Below are 16,609 nucleotides of genomic sequence, written 5' to 3' on the forward strand. Positions count from 1 at the left end.
CTTCCCAGCCCATAAATAAAAACACAACTGGTATTCATACACAAGGTTTGTACACATCCATGTGTGTAGCATGTGTGCAGACATGTAAATACTTAGATCCACCCACACTCACAAACCCAATAACACTTGGCCCAAAACAGCCAAAATATAAAACTGAAATAAAAAAAAACAAAGAAATTATTTAGTTTTTCATTTTTGCAATGATTTCATTTAGCACAGTGCGACCCGACCCAGTTTGAAGGTAGAATGGTTGCAGTTTGTTCACTCCAGTTTCGAAAGTGTGTTCGAGTCCCCGCATCCCACCCGCACCCCACCCGCAACCCACCCGCACCCCTCCTGCAACCCTCCCGCAACCCTCCCACCTCAGAGCAACAGCTGCTCTTCTTCTCAGAGGTGGTCTCATTTGCCAGTTTTTCTCTCTGTCTGTTTTTTAAACATACGAGAGAAGAATATTGAGGCAAAAAAAAGGGTTAAAGCAGTGAGAGCTGGTGACGAGCAGGAACAAAAGAAAGAGAAGAAGTAAGAGATGATACGGTTAAGGTATCCAAGGCCAGTCTGGTCAGTGAAGCAGGTCAGTATTTGGGTGGGATGACCACCATGGGGTCACCGTTCTTTGGCCGCCACATCAGCACCTGGGCGTCATTGGCGTTGGGCTTGACCATGGCGTTAGAGGAGATGAGCTCATTCTTGCCCAGGATCTGGGGTTGTTCCTGGACCACGGGCTCATTCAGAGCAGCCCTGTGGCCCAGAGGCTTCTCTGGGTCCACTTGGATGTGAAGCCGCATCCTCCAGCGGATCGTCTGCAGCACGAGCGTCTCTGAGGTGGCCTGGTTAATGGCCACCAGCCACGTCGTGAAGCTCTGGTCGCGGCGGATGCTGCTAAGCTGAGGCACGTTGCTGTCGCTGACGGGCACACCCCAGGTCACGCTTGGGTAGAAATTGTCGTTCATGCTAACAGTGAACTTGTTGTCCTTTTTGGTGGGGCCCACCACAGTGCAGGTCTCCGTTGTGTTGCCGTACCACGGGTAGTTCACCCCATCCGAGTCGCTGATGGCCTGCATTTTGCCATCACGCAGGTCGGGGAGCTCCCAACTTGACCTGGAAGTTGAAAGTCACAGATGAGGATTTACCCAGAAATGGATCTTATAGACATTTAGTGGCTGTTGAGATTATAGACTAATTTCATTGTATTACACATTTGGTCGATTTATATTTTTGCTCATCCTCTTTATCAGTTATGATAGTTGACATGGTAAGAAACGGTAGCGAAAAACAGTCAAGCCGTTTTTTATTTGAACCACTTCCTTTGGAAGCGAGCGTTTGTGAAATGTATGATATTGCGTAATTCCACAGGGTTGAACTGTATGCACACACAACTGCAGTAAGCCAAAGTGAACCAGGAAACTGTAAACTGACATGGATGGTTATTTTGTTAAAAAATCATTTCAATCTGATGTCATCATTTCAATCTGATGCCATCATTTCAATCTGATGTCATCATTTCTGTTACTGATAGGAAAAAAGGCCCAAAAGTACAAAAATAAGACCAAAGTTGTAAGAAACCAGAATGATCCTTTAAGTTTATCTCACGTAAAAAGCTCTCCAGTCTAATCCTCTCTGTATAATGGCGGCTAATGTGCATCTTAATAGTGTGACAAGTCTCCTTCTTGAGGTCATTACCAACAACACATGACAGACACAAGGAAATGACTCAAAGCCTCACAGTTGGATCTTCCCGCCAATTTTATAACTGCAGAGAAAAAATAGAATACAACAATAAAATACTGTGACACACACACAGCAAGCGGCACTGAACGGCTCAAGTGACCTGGCACCTCTGGTCCAATCCGTCGGTGGATGTTCTGCCCACAGCAGGAATAAGATTACCTTTCATTCGCTGAAGACGAGGGTCAGCAGGACAGACGAGATAACAGTGTGATCACCAGACACATGACTTCCTGCCTGCCAGGCCTGGTCTTGCATTCTGATTCATGTATTCACCCACGGGGTGAGATTAGCATGGCATGCATGATAATAGCCAGCCCTTGTGTGTGTGTATGTATGTGCGCATATGTGTACAGTTCTGTTCTGAAAAAATAAATCATCTAATCCTCTCAACTGATGCCTCCAAAACAATTTGTAGTAATTCTCCATTTTGTCAGGAACTCAGACAATATATCAACAGTGAGCACATGAAGCAGGGTCGACTGCACAAAGGTACGATGTGGAGCCGTCTACCCGCTGAGAAACTTTAATCATAAGTGGAGACATGCAGTGGCATTGCAGCGACATGGCTCACTTCCTGTTTTTTCTCTTCACTGCCTGCTTCGTCACAGCGAAATGGTCTGACATAAGCGTTGTGAGTGAACCGCAAGGGTGTTGTTATAGACATATGTATATATATATATATATATATATATATATATATATATATATATATATATATATTGCCAGGTTGATTAAACTATAACCCCTGCACCAGGTTGTGACAGAGTGTGTGCAAACTAGTTAGCAAAAAGTAATGAATGGCTGAAATAGATAGCTAATATTTAATAAAGGATTATAAACAGTTTAAGGGGTTAGCTGAAATAGTTTGCCAAATGACGGACACGTGGTTGATTCGTCTAGCTTCAGCCACTGCTAGTGCATTGTAAACTTGACAAAATGTAATTGTATTTGTTTAACTGGAACATGACTCAAAATGAGGATTCATTTACAAATGGTTTCATTGAGAAATCATGTACTGAGTAACATGGAAACACAGCTCAATTCCTGTTTCTGCAACTTTGCCGACACATTCATTTGCATGTTGCGGGCAAATGGTTTAGACTTTAGAGGATCAAAATTATGTTGATTAGAAGTAAAAACAAATGCCGAAGATTGGATCAACTTTGTAGGAGTAGGAGTTAAGAAACCGGGTGCTAATGCAATTAATTAATCAACTACAGCGTGCTTAACACCACGAGTACGCATAGTGTGTAGACTACCAAGTCTACACACAACCACGAATATTCTGTCTGTAATGTGAATGTACATGTCGAGTCTTTACATTCATTTTAAGAAACATTACAGCAAATGCAAATTCAAACGGTTACAAAAGATATTCATTTCTTTTTTGTTTCACTTCTGCCACAGCTCCTATTTTTAGCACCCTGACATTTTTAGGGCAACACAAGACGCCTCATGTAATCCACATATGCCTGTTGATGAATACACACATCCTGCTCAACAACACAAAACTGTACCACAGCAGAGCCATTCTAAAAGACGGGGTCCAACAACCAGGGAGGAGAGATGATGAATGTGTCCAGAATCCAGATCATCCAGAGCCAACAGAGAAATCATGCACATTCCCGTCTTCAGCCGCTCTGTCCAATTACAGCACGCTGAAGCTTTATTGCCATCAAAGAAACTACTTAGTATGAGAGTCTCAGCAGCGAGAGCTGAATCGTCTCTTGCATCCTAAGAGCGGCTTCAAAACTGAACATCAAGAATAAGTGGCCTTAATGTGGTTGTGAACTTTAACGATATTAATACTGGGGTATAACGATAGAAAGTACATTTTTTCGTAGATGTTGGTTACTTTCAGCTTGCGATGAGTCTTCTTTGTATTTCCTGCCTTTGGAGCTTTGTTCCAGCATGTGTCATATGTAAAAATGGGGATTACTAACAAAAAAATGCTTCTGAAAAAGTGACATTTAACCCTTAAATGACTTGCCAGCGTTTTCAATGAGTACACACTATGTTGCATCCTGTTTGTTTTGTAGTTAATACAATCTTAAAAGGACTCTTTTACACCTTGAAAGATGAGAGAAACTACTACTACTGTGTGAGCCCAGTCAAGTAGCCGACAGAACACTGGGAATTTTTATACTAATAACTGGAATGTTATGTTTTGGGCTTCAAAGTGGGGAGCAAGTCTATTTTTTCTCTATATTGTGTTTCAAAATTGGACGTTTTTGAATGCGTCTATGTTCCTTTTATATGAATAAGTACATCACTAAGAAAAAAGGAATTTGACCAGAGAGCATGGCAATTCAAGATAAAAGAGTAAATATGAAAGCTTGGATGAAAAAAAGCAATTACTGTAAACACAAATGCAGTTTACAAAAGGCATTGATTATACTTGACTTTAGAAAGTAATGGAGGGCTTTCTTTCTCACACACACACACACACACACACACACACACACACACACACACACACACACACACACACACACACACACACACATATAGGACTATGTATCCTGGGTTTGGGGTGTTGGGGAGGGGACTGTGTCTCTAATCTTAGTCGCACAGCTGCAATGTCGACAGATAAAGCGTTTTCTGGGTACATGTCAGCTTGTGGTTGCCTACTACAGGATACAAGAATGCTACTTTTCTAACCTTTGTGTACCAATATTGCACTCACACACATTCACACTCTCATTTGAAGAAAAAAAGGAGAAAGAACAGGATAGAGAGTGAGAAAGAGGCCTATCATCTGTGTCGTAAGCATCTTTCTTGAAGCTGCTTTGGCCCATGTTTGTCAATGCTGGTGCAAGATAACTGTGTATTGACAAGTGCAGGGATCTGAAAGGTCAGAGCAATTATTTTCCATCACAATGTCCTGCTCTCATATCTGTCAGGTTTTGAAGTAGCCTGCAGCCACAAGCCCACATACTGAAGATTGCTCAGCAACTGATTGAACATTAAAGTTCACTTACAGACCGTTCAATTCATTTTACTTTTCCATAAATGTTTTACATATCTTTCTGAATACAGACGTTAATGTCTAATATTTGAATTGCACTGCACACAGACTGATGCTGATGTTTCACTGGGCAACTCAGATGCAACCATATGTTTCACTATTTCCATTGAACAATGCGTTTAACAAACTTTCTTTTTTTTGGGAGATTTCTCCAAAAGTGCATGTTTGATGGGACAAACAAATATATGGTATAGTGTTTACATCATCCAAAATGCAATATACCTATTAACTCATATTAACTATATCTTCAATTGTTAATTCATTAATTGCTTAGTTGGTCAAGAGAAAATTATTTTGCAACTATTTTATTATTTCAGCCATTTAAAAATAACGTTTTGCTCATTCTTTAGGTTCCAGCAGGAGTTGCTGCTGCTCTTTGTCATATATGATAGTAATATGAGTATTTGAAAATGTTCCCATGGCTCTGAGAGGTTTTGACTGCCATTTCTCCAAAATAATTTGACACTTCATAGAACACACAATTAAATGTTTAATAGAAGAAAAAGGTTATCAATTGTGGCAGAAGTGGCAGTTGCAGCAAATTAACCTCACCGAGCTTTAATGACTTTATTCACCAGTAGTAATTATCCTTGTTCACTTAAAAATATATATTTATCATTCATGCCTTGCTAATGAGTCTCAACACACTTATGATGATGAACACGGTATAAGACCAACACAACAAAGAGCCCACGATACTCACATCCCCTTGTTTCCATACGTATTGTAGAACTCCATGTGGTTACAGGCTTGAATCCAGCCAATGGTCCATGTCTCTTTACTGGCGACTGGCGGCACAAGGACCCGGGCATAAGCTCGGAAGTGCGGTGTCCGGTAACGCAGAACCACGCTGGATGACTCGTCGATGCTGGTAGGGTTGGGGTCGATGGAAGTGTTCACCTCCAGGACGATGATACTGTCTCGGAAACTCTTGGGCTTACACCTGATACTCTGGATACAGCCCATCGCATTAAATAGCAACACAATCCACAACAACGTCCAGAGGTCTGGAGAAGAAGAAAGACGCATGGAAACAGGCAAGAAAATCACCACAGGTGGATCCACATCATGTTTTTCCAGAAAAAAGCTTACCAGATTAAAAAGTGCTTATTCGTAGCAGACGGTCTCATTAAAAAAAGAAAAGAAAAAAAGAAGCCATGCATCTTTGATGCAAAACTGCTTTCAGAAAAAAAAGTAGAAGACAGACTTGAATATGAATCTTCATATTTGTTGAGCGCATGCTTTCCGGTGCGTAAACGCAACTTCATCAAACAAGTGCAGGTACAATAACTTTCCTTTATCCGTGCACTGATGTTTTCATGCGGTCAAGTTACAAGTCATCGCCTCCTTAATGCGCTTTTATCACATAAGGACTTGACCTTTTGGCGACATGCATCCTTTGGAGAGGTGCGCGTAAAAGGCTCCGGTTAATTATGAGCTAAATAATTAACAAATACACTACTAATGTTACATCTTGGCGTCATGTTATCTTTTGTGTGATTCTTTACGTCATTAACAGCTAATGCTCTCTGTCCAGCTGGGTGACAAGAGGCATAATCAAAAAAAATGTTGTGACAGTGTACGCGGACATATACACGACGAATGGCAGCTCAGAGGGGTCGCTCATATGGAGCCTTACGTCCTTTTAATCCGCAATAGACTAAATTCCTCACAATAAAAAAGTGTAATTCAACGATTGTATACATGTGCGGATTAACAGCTCATGCAGTGCAATTGCATGAATTATTGTCTCATTTTTTTTGGCGGACAAAAACAACATGCAAAAAAAAAAGTCTACCTATAAAACAGTGCACTGGAAAGTCTCCAGTGTCTGCAGCAGGGGTGAAATCCTGGAGAAATTCAGAGCGCACGGCGGCGCACACAGTTCGTCGGTCCGAGAGGTAATTCCGTTATCTCCTTCACACGCGCGCCCGTCATTTACAGCTGCACATTATTTCCCCGTCCCACAGAGAGAGAGAGGTATATAGCATTTCCACAAGCACTGCATCTAGTCGAGTTTCAGACGGAGCACCGCAACATCCAAAGGACACCGCCGGGTCAACTTTAGCACCCATTTCACCGGATCCATTCTTAGATTTTAAAATAAATAAAAGCAGCCTATAATGCCTCGGAAGGGAGAAAAAGCCAGCTGTCACATAGTTCGACCGAGCGGGCACTTGCAGCTCCTGTCTGTGATGGGATGCAGTTCAGCCGAAATTCCTGCACAAGCTGTCATTTCTCCGTGCTCGTCCCATCGCTGCCACGGCAGGTTCACCCAGCTACGTATTGGTCTATTTCAGCTGCCTGGGAAGCAGCTTTATAAGTATCTTTGAGGCGACACTTCCGCTCTGAGCTGCAGGCATGCTGGGAAATGTAGGCGCAAGGGGGTTTCAGCCAACAAGAGGAAAACATTATAAATATTTGAGCAGTTTACCTCAAACCACCTCCATAGGCTGTGAGCCTGTGTGATGTCGAAAATGATAGTTTGTCATTTGACGTGTCCCTTTACACATACATACGTTATAATAATGTATTATCTATAGTGGCATTTTTTTTACTGACTTGATTACATTAATTTAAATAATTAACTTGGGGATAAATAAATAATAATATGAACTTGTGCTGCTTCGTGTATTTTAATTACCTTATATCTGTTTATATGGTAGTCCTATTAAAAAAAAAAAGTCTAATATTCATATGTAATTGCCATCGACATTCATGCCAATGAAGTTTATTTTATTTGACTTTAAAAAAAAGCTTTCGGGTCAGGCTGGATATTTCAGTGAGCAGTTATGCAAAAAAAAAAAAAAGTTTTATAGTCTGGCCATCATATTTTGATGATGTGGTGTGATTTAATCTTTCTTATCGTTTAGTTTCGGAGCATTGCAGCACTTCCTCCCTCTGTCTCAATAAAGCTGACATCATAACTGGGTGCCCCTCCGTCTTGCTACTGTCTGTTTAAGCACCTTGGAGAACTCCGCTCCACAGCAGAGCGCACTGCAGAATCGGGTTTATGCGTAAACTACGTCAAATCCGCACGGAAGCACCGAGTGCTGCACTGGCGGATGGGCTGCCTCGTCTTTCGCCCTTTGTTGATGATGTTAACCGTTTCAGCTTTTATGCTGGATCCCCCCTCTCCTCGCTGCCGGGATATCAGAGGTGTCATGGAGGCTGCGGGGCAGATTTAGAGCGATGCGTTGTGCTTCATACCCATCCTCCGCTTGGTAAGACGACACCGTGTATTGCGTATTTCTTGCACATTACCGACACCGAGCCCTGTTTTGTCAGCAATACGCGCAGTGGAAGCACCTGTTTGCCGTGTGGTTGTGCCATGCTGTGGCATAACGAGATGCTCATGTTGTTATTTTATCTCCATGCTGTAGATCGGGTTTCACTGGATTGGTCGAGGCAAATGCCATTCAAGAGACTCTCCCAGCGTGCATGGGTTGCGGTATAAACAGCATGGCCATTGCACATTCCAGTGGCTCTAAATATATCTATTAAGGCCACAGCAGGGGGAGGACTTGTGCAGGGGGTCTATCCTGGGACGCTTCACTATCCTGGTGAACTCGCAACCACTTGAATTCTCTTCCGGAGATTGACAATCGATTGTTGCGCCCACAGAGGAGAACTTGGCCCTATCCAAAAAACATGCCCTCGAGTTACAATGTGAGAGCGAGGGCGCGGGAGAGGAACAACGTCCTGAGCAGACCCGAGTTCGTGTCCCTGAACCAGCCTCTCCGCGGCTGCGGCGTTGGCGGCGGCGGTGCCAGTGGCAGTGGCAGTGGAGGTGGCGTTGGCGGACCCTCGGAGAGCCGAGGTGGCGCAAGGCGACCGGGTCCAATCAAGCACCAAACCAGCCAGCCGAGTGAGGAACCTGCCGAGGGTGCCAGCAAAATGCCAGAGGAAGACTGCATGCAGCTGAACCCTTCATTCAAGGGGATCGCGATCAACTCCCTCCTTGCCATTGACATCTGCCTGTCCAAGCGCATGGGGGCGTGCGCCAACACGACCTCCTCATGGGGAGGCTGCCGCTCCATGGTGGCCATGTTCGCGCACACAGGCCACGGCATCACGTGGATCATTGGCACTATCGTGTGTCTCGCGAGGAGTAACACTCTGGCAGGGCAAGAGGTGCTGGTCAACCTGCTGCTTGGTAAATGCCACACCACACTCACCATCTAATCGCTCTAAAACTTCAGTAGCAGTTCGGTTCCCCACTACCCAGAATGCACCGCACAGGAGGAGCAAGTCACTAGAATTACATGTGATCACAATCTTTTTTCCCTTTTATGGCTGACAACTAATTCACATGCTGTCGTTGGTAATACTTGTAAAGGCTGTGTCATTCTATACTCTGCACTGCAAAAAAATGCTCCTGCCATACAATCACATACATTTGTAATGAGGGTTTATAAGTTGTATTTTGAATACATCTAATTAATACATCTTTTATACATACCTCATAGATCATGGGATGATAAACAGGTCTCCACAACACGACTACCTAAAAATGTTACTTAAGGCTGAGTAATTACTGCTCTATAAAGTATTGATGAATGATTCATTTACCATTATAAAGCCATTATAGCTAAAACTTTGAATATAAAGTATGGCTTGTTAGAAAGTGGTCCCAGTTTGTTTTTTCAAACTGATACACTTACACTATAAAACATTGGTCCTTGTTAATCATTGTTCTGATTGACACATTACAGCTAATTGTCCTTCAGCAACATGTGTCACTTGTGTTCAGTTAAAGTCAATATGATGTATTAAAGGGGAGGAGTTTTATAATGCGTTTTTTCATGGTGTTGATGCAACTTCTTATTATGAGTTACACCATACCATTATGTAATGTAACAATAGATGCCATGCATAAAGTACTGACTCAAACTGACAAATATATCCGAAAGTAGTATTTTCTGCAGCGTTGCATCCGATTGCATGATGGTTCATGATATTATGTCGACCATCTCCATGTGCTACATTGTTTCAAATGAGATCAGAATTTTACACACACACACATGCACACATGCACAGTCTGGACCCAAACACAGATTAATGACAAAAGAGCAGTACAAATCTCCTGGCTGTGGCTACATTGAGCTCTGATTGAAAACCAGTAAATCTCTGGATTTAGGACACTGTTGCATTGTGTTTGGGGCATTGTTCAGCCCCAAATGCTTGTTGATTATTTGTCGGTCCAGGATCATTTATTATTATTTATTATTATTGAGGTCTGTCAGGAGAAAATCTACGAACATGCTGAAGAGTGGTGGGGAATTCATATAACTGACGGAAATTCTGTTTTCTTTTCACCTAACAGAAAATTAATCAGCTCAGACTGGACTGTCAGGCTTGGTTTAATTCAGTCTAGTGCCAACAGCGTATAAACTGTGCAGTGAAATGACCGGGACTGTACCAGACTACTGAACATATCAGAGACTCTGCAGAGGGTGTTCTCATCCTTATCAACCGAAGTGTAGCTCTGTTTGGTGTCTTCTTCTTCTTCTTCTTCTTCTTCTTCTTCTTCTTCTTCTTCTTCTTCTTCTTCTTCTTCTTCTTCTTCTTCTTCTTCTTTTTCTTCTTCTTCTTCTTCTTCAGTTTTTCCAAATATATATTCATTCAAAAAGGAAACATTTAGCCAGTAGATGCTTCAGATATGCAGATGTGATTGCAACAATATTCATGACATCACTACCGTCGCTTCTCCAGATGAGATCAGATAAGTGAGGCAGAGTGTGTGTGAGTCTGAATGCTCAACTCCTTGTCCTGTATTTGAAGCCTGCATGGATGATGACAGTAACAAACAGACATGACATCACACGGCAGTTGTCTTTAATTTATTTTTCATTATACTTAATGGAACAGATAGGTTATCATTATATTTCGAGTGGTTTACCTGTGTGCAGTTCCAGACTTTCTAATCGCAAAAGAATCCAGCAATACAACAATAATTGAAGGGGCAGTAATCAATATTATTCTTTTAACGATGGATCACAGGACTACTTGAATGTGAAAGGAAATACTAATGTTGACAAAACCACAGAGAACTATCAGCCAACTCTGCAGTACTCATTTTTGGATCACTCTTGTCAGCTCTTTTTGACCACAGGAGGCAACTTCTTCGGTGCAAAAGCTCTAAAACCCTTCTGCGTGCTGCCTGTCGAGCACCCAACGGCAAACAAATATAGTTTGTGACTAGCTGGGGAACACCGTGGAGCATTTAGCAGCTAAAGAGACAGATTATATGCACAGGAGTTGGTGGAGACCAAAACAAAGAGTGAATTTGCTTTAATCAGGAAGACACAAACAAGACTCCAATTGAGTGATAATGTTACTCCTATTGTGCTGGATGTTTAAATACACATTTAATCACCATATTGACTTTTAAGATGCTAATATGTCAGTGTTTACAGCTTTTCTACACTTTTTTTTTTAACACAACCAGGACTTTTCATGGGCAAAAAACATAAAAAATCGGAAAGAAACTTTATGCACAATGATCCCTTCTATGAAAGTATCAGTCAGTCAAAAACAGGCTTGAATTTACAGCTGATAATATTCAGTCCTCATGCTTCATGGTCTGATTAGCTTATGTCCTGAACACTTTTTACTTCTTTTAACTGGCCTGCCCACCGCTCTTTTGTCCCTTCACCTCTTCCTTTGGCATTTAGATGTCTCTTCCACCTCACTAGCCTGTCATTGAGGACCTGCAATAGAAGTGGAAAAACAATGACCCTGTTAGGACAGCCAGTGGATGACTGGAATGAGAATTAGGCCAGCATAATCAATTTGTCAGACAACTGACAGTTATTTAGCGCGTTGCTGGTTGAGTGTGTATAAAGATGGCAGCGTTGAACAGAAGTTAAAGACAGCAATGGCAGGGATATTTTGGGGAGTGCCACGAAGCTATAAAAGGCATCTGCAAATGTCCGGTATGTGGACTCAAAGCAAATGTTAGACGGTATTGTATGCCTGATTGGTTATTCTTGGCTTACCAAGATATCTGTTTACACGTGTACTACAGTAGTTTCATGCTTTATTTGAAGACTCGCTGTTTTATATAAAATGCGGTCCACTGAGGCAGTGTGTTACTCTTAGATGTTAATTATCTATTGTTAACTATTGTTCTTTCCTGTATTGTTGACATATTAATCAAAACTAAGAGTATTCATCTTTCACCACTGGAATTGTCTAGCTCATAGCATTTCATCAATTATTTTTTTACCTTTATAATAACCTTTATAATAACTCCCTTTTTTTCCACAGCCCTCATTCTTGACATCCTGACGGTAGCTGGACTCCAGAGGCTGGTGAAGCGCAGGGGACCCTGGGAGATGGCGCCGGGCTTCATGGACTGCGTCGCGATGGACATCTACTCCTTCCCCGCTGCTCATGCCAGCCGGGCCGCCTTGGTCTCCAAGTTCCTGCTGTCTCATCTGGTCCTGGCTGTGCCGCTCCGCATCCTGCTGGTGCTGTGGGCCTTCCTGGTGGGCATGTCCCGGGTGCTGCTGGGGAAACACCACCTAACTGATATGGTGTGTGGCTTTGCGCTGGGCTTGCTCCACTTTAGCTTGATGGAGTCGGTGTGGCTCTCATCAACCACTTGTCAGAATCTTATTTCCATCAGCACGCTCAGCTGGAGCCCCTTTTTCTGAGCTTTTGATATAAGGCTATGCTAGCACACACGGCTTATTTGATACACTAACCTCACAATGTCAAGGACTTCGGTCTGATGAAGTTATTTTTGTAAGGGTTTGAAGTTCATATTGCAGGGTGTTAACAGAGAAGCATTCATATTTAGGAATTTGATAGCGGTTTGCATGTAGCACCCAAGACAGGCAGGTCACAAGACTTCCCGAAACATTCATAATGCTTCACAGTAGCTTCAGTCAAACCTACTAAAACACGCCTCTACTGCTCCTGGCCCTCAATTAAGTACTAATGATGAAAGGAGAATTGCTGCAAACTCCCAATGATTTGGTGACAATGTATACGTAGGATTTTTAAAGATTTTTTTCCCGTTGTTTCTTCGACTTGTGATTCTTATGCAGTATGAAAGCTTGTGCCATTTATCCATAACTGAACCCCTTTCTATTCAACAATTCGCTCTTGAGTCTGTGTGCCTCTTCCTCTTTGCCTTCTTACTTCCTTTTACAGTACGTCCTTCTTCCCTGCCACCTCTTCCTCTTTTCTCATCTGTTTTGAATATTCTATAGGCTATAATATTGGATGTAACACTAAAATATGAATATGAAAAAGTGATTGTTGTTTGGATATTCCACATTGTTCCTTCTTTGGCATGACTATTATATTTGTATATTTCTGAAGGGATTCTGTTCTTCTTATGGAATGTTTATCCAATATGAACCTATTTTGATGACACTAAATTTAGCTGCTTGTGTAAAAGAAATGTCACACTCGTGCAAAATTGAATATTTTTCTTATGGGGTCAAGTATCATCTCCTTGTAACTTGCCATATATGCTTTAATGACTTTTATTGTTTTTTTTATCACATATATTTCTCTTCAGCTCTTTCATTTCAGGCTGCTGCAGTCAGCACATCAGCCTAACAGACGTTTATTTATGGTCAATGCTGATTCTGTGCCCCACAAAACAACTGAAGCACGTGCAAGTGTGTGTGTGTGTGTGTGTGTGTGTGTGTGTGTGTGTGTGTGTGCGTGTGCGTGTGCGTGTGCATGTGTGTGTGATTGTCCATGAATATTGGCATACAAGGTCAAAAATAGCAGTTAGAAATATCAGTTTGAACAAATTATATTTGATTTTCCGATTTTTTTTTTATGGACCTTTGATTAACAACTGTTGGGCTTTTTGTGGTTTGATGTGTAAATACAGTTTTTTGTCGCCTACATTAGCTTGCATAGCTCTGTAAGTCATGTTTGTACTTTTTTCCAGCATTAATAAAACTGAGGCGGGCTGTCAGTAAAACGTGGATGCCTTTGTGTTTATTTTTTATTTTTTGTGTTAACATAAAAAAAATTCAAATTGTTTGTTTTTATGATAATTTTAAGGGTGAATGTTGTGGGTGTGTGGTGTTCTTGTGCATCTGTTAACATGCTAGACTCCACAAGACACGATTTTGCAAATGTCTTAAATGGAAATTTGTGTGCGAACTAGAATGAGGAAAACATAATTTGATGAATGTTAATGAATCAGCTGAATGCTATCGGAAGCTTAACTGCCTATTTATTAGGCGACTTTCTGCAACAAATTGTTATGATTGCTTCAATAATCACATTGACTGTTTAGTATCAAAAAATAATAAAGAAGTGTGAAACCCTATAAGTCATGAGACAGCTCTGACATGGACATTATACACTTTCTGGCTTTGGTAAATTAAAGGGGAAATTACATATTTGCTAAATCTTTTTCCACAAAAAAGAAGGTAATGGGAAATGTTAAAGCATTACCTTTTTTTTGACGATCCTCTATTTCATCTCAGCACCTGCAGTGCAACTATACGGCCATATAGTATGCAAAGTAGGGTTTCACTTGACATAAAGCTAACGTGTTTTAATCAACATATAGTGTTTCAGTCTCCTGATTGCCTGTTAACTGCATACACACAATTGTCGACCAAATATTTTATTTGACCGAGAGAGCAAACAGGAATGTATTGATGCAGAAATATTTCTGAATGTTATTCAGTCTGTGTGTCACTATAGTTTCCTGTCACACAACTCTTGCCACAGAAAACAGACAGGAAACAAGGCCAATGGTGTGTGCTCTGAAACAGTTCACATAGCAGGAACAGAAACTGCTTAAAAAAACGCTCTGGCAGAGTTTAGAGGGAAAAGAGAATCAGAAGTCAGAGATGCGTGTGTGTTACCTGCTTGCGTGTGCATTGTTTGACATCAGAAAAAGGGTATGTTGAAAATCGTGTTCAGATAAAGGTTAATCAAAGTCAGTGGTCTGGTTGATACGCCGCATGATGCAATGTCATACACACAGCTTAACACAGCTTTAATAAATAATGGATGGATTTCCATCCATTATTTCCAGAGGACGGTTGTTCATGTTTGTCAATGCCACCATGGGGACAAAGTTTCCACATGAACACAATTACCTAGAGACAATTCTTTTGAAGACAGCTTCGGAAATTTGGTGTTTCAAGGTTTGCAATGTTACAATTCTACAGAGTGATGGTGTGCTCGCCTTCTGAATAACTGCATGATATGGCAATTCTCCAGTCCACGAGAAAAGAAAAGTCAGAAAGACTTGTGTGCACAGCTTTCAAAACATTTGGCTGTAATCCCCACCATCTCTGAACTGTAGCGCGTACATTTTAAAGGACTCCTCACACAATGGCAACCCTTTATTAAGTCTTAATAAAGTAATCTAAGAACATGCACTTTAACTTGTCACGTTAAGGGCATGAGCTATCTGTTTGTACTATTTTATTTCTTATGTGGTTACTGTATAGTAATTGAGTCTGTGTGTGGCAGAGCATTTTTACTATGTGTGCCATGTGATTGTATGTTTTGTGGTTGAACGTAAATCAGCTACCGTTCATTAATGTTTGAATCTTGAATCTTAATATCAATTTGTATGTACATAAAGATATAGAGGGAGATTTACAAAAATAAGCAGTGCCAGTTATTAAGCTGCAGGAGCTTTGCTTGACACCATGGAAATCTTGGAAGGATGCTTCCTCGCAAAAATGTTTACAGTTCAGTGCTTTGTCTTCCGGTTTTCCAAATGTCACCACAGATGTGCCACAACATTTAGCTTTAGGACCATTTATGTAAATGGTAAAAATATTGATGCTTTCTGTCCGTCTTTATCCTTTGTCCATCTTATCATCGTATATTGTTGCGCAATCACTGTTGCCCAGGCATTTAAACATCTGCAGTCTGCTTATGACACTATTCAGTCACACTGTTCTACCTCAGCTTAGTGTCAAATGCAAACAAAACCATGGCCATGTTCTTTCATCACAAAAACAAAAAATAAAGGCGCCAGCAGTTCTCACCTGTATCACTTCACAAGCTGCTCCTGCCTAAAAAAAATTATGAAAAAACATTGCCAATTTAGAACTTGTCCCAATACAAGTTTGGTTGATTTTGCACCAACATAAAGACCTCTGCAACCCTGCATGTACCAAAAATATCCCTGTGGGTAATAGCTGATAGTGCTTACAGGCCTGTTTCTGCAGGGTTCATATGCACTGACTCAACAGATGCCACACTTCCTGTTGTGTCTTGAGCTCTGTTTGTGTCGTGCACTGGGGAAACTAGACTCCACAACTTCCCAGGTGGCTCTGACCTTTGTATCTGCTGTGGGTATATAGCCCTGAGTGTGTTTTAATGCCAAAACAGGTATTTTGGTGATTGTTAGTGAGATTTGCATTTTCTGTATTTTAGACAACTACTGTGACCATTGTAAGCATTGCAGGCTAATACAAGCAGTTGTCATGAGTCTGCAAAAATAGCATACAGACATTTGTTTTAAATTAACTTTAAAAAATGCCAATTTCCAATTGCCAATTCATTCCAGTTTTAGTGAGTGCATTGCTACTTTTGTTAAATATTTGCAAGAACGACATAAATATATACATGTTACTGAATTGTTTTTGTATTAATAAAAGCACAAATGCTGGTGGATCAGTAGGAGATATTTGCAGCCATTTGAAGGGAATGGTCGATGAAGGGTAAGACAAGTGCTCCCTCTAGAGGCTTCTTCTTCAATTGAATTGTAATTCTGCTTGTCTTGACTATTATGAGCACTGGCAATGCGCTGGAAAATTATTGTTTTTAATTTTCTGAAGGATTCAAAGCAGCAAACTCCCATAACAGATCCTGGCATTTGAATATGAACCAGTTAAGTGA

The 16,609-nt window shown here is 41.2% G+C and overlaps 2 protein-coding genes across 3 annotated transcripts; one reads left to right on the forward strand and one right to left on the reverse strand.

Annotated features, from left to right (window-relative positions):
- Positions 1-572: 572 nt before the first annotated feature.
- fam78ab (family with sequence similarity 78 member Ab) lies at positions 573-6,591 on the reverse strand (the record flags this gene model as incomplete). Of its 2 annotated transcripts, XM_079235364.1 has the most annotated exons (3): positions 6,555-6,591; positions 5,460-5,763; positions 573-1,098 (listed from the first exon to the last, which is right to left on the reverse strand). In XM_079235364.1, the coding sequence occupies exons 2-3, from the start codon at positions 5,720-5,722 to the stop codon at positions 573-575; spliced, it is 789 nt and encodes a 262-aa protein (XP_079091490.1). In that variant the 5' UTR covers positions 5,723-5,763; positions 6,555-6,591. The 2 variants fall into 2 exon arrangements, with proteins under 2 accessions (XP_079091490.1, XP_079091491.1); XM_079235365.1 differs by lacking the exon at positions 6,555-6,591 and having other exon boundaries at positions 5,460-5,788.
- Positions 6,592-8,407: 1,816 nt separating this feature from the next.
- LOC306751526 (inactive phospholipid phosphatase 7-like) lies at positions 8,408-12,417 on the forward strand (the record flags this gene model as incomplete). The annotated part of the gene is made up of 2 exons (XM_079235111.1): positions 8,408-8,912; positions 12,029-12,417. The coding sequence occupies 2 exons, from the start codon at positions 8,408-8,410 to the stop codon at positions 12,415-12,417; spliced, it is 894 nt and encodes a 297-aa protein (XP_079091237.1).
- Positions 12,418-16,609: the final 4,192 nt, after the last annotated feature.

This window comes from Taurulus bubalis (genome assembly GCF_910589615.1).
Source record: "Taurulus bubalis genome assembly, chromosome: 19".
NCBI lineage: Eukaryota > Metazoa > Chordata > Actinopteri > Perciformes > Cottidae > Taurulus > Taurulus bubalis.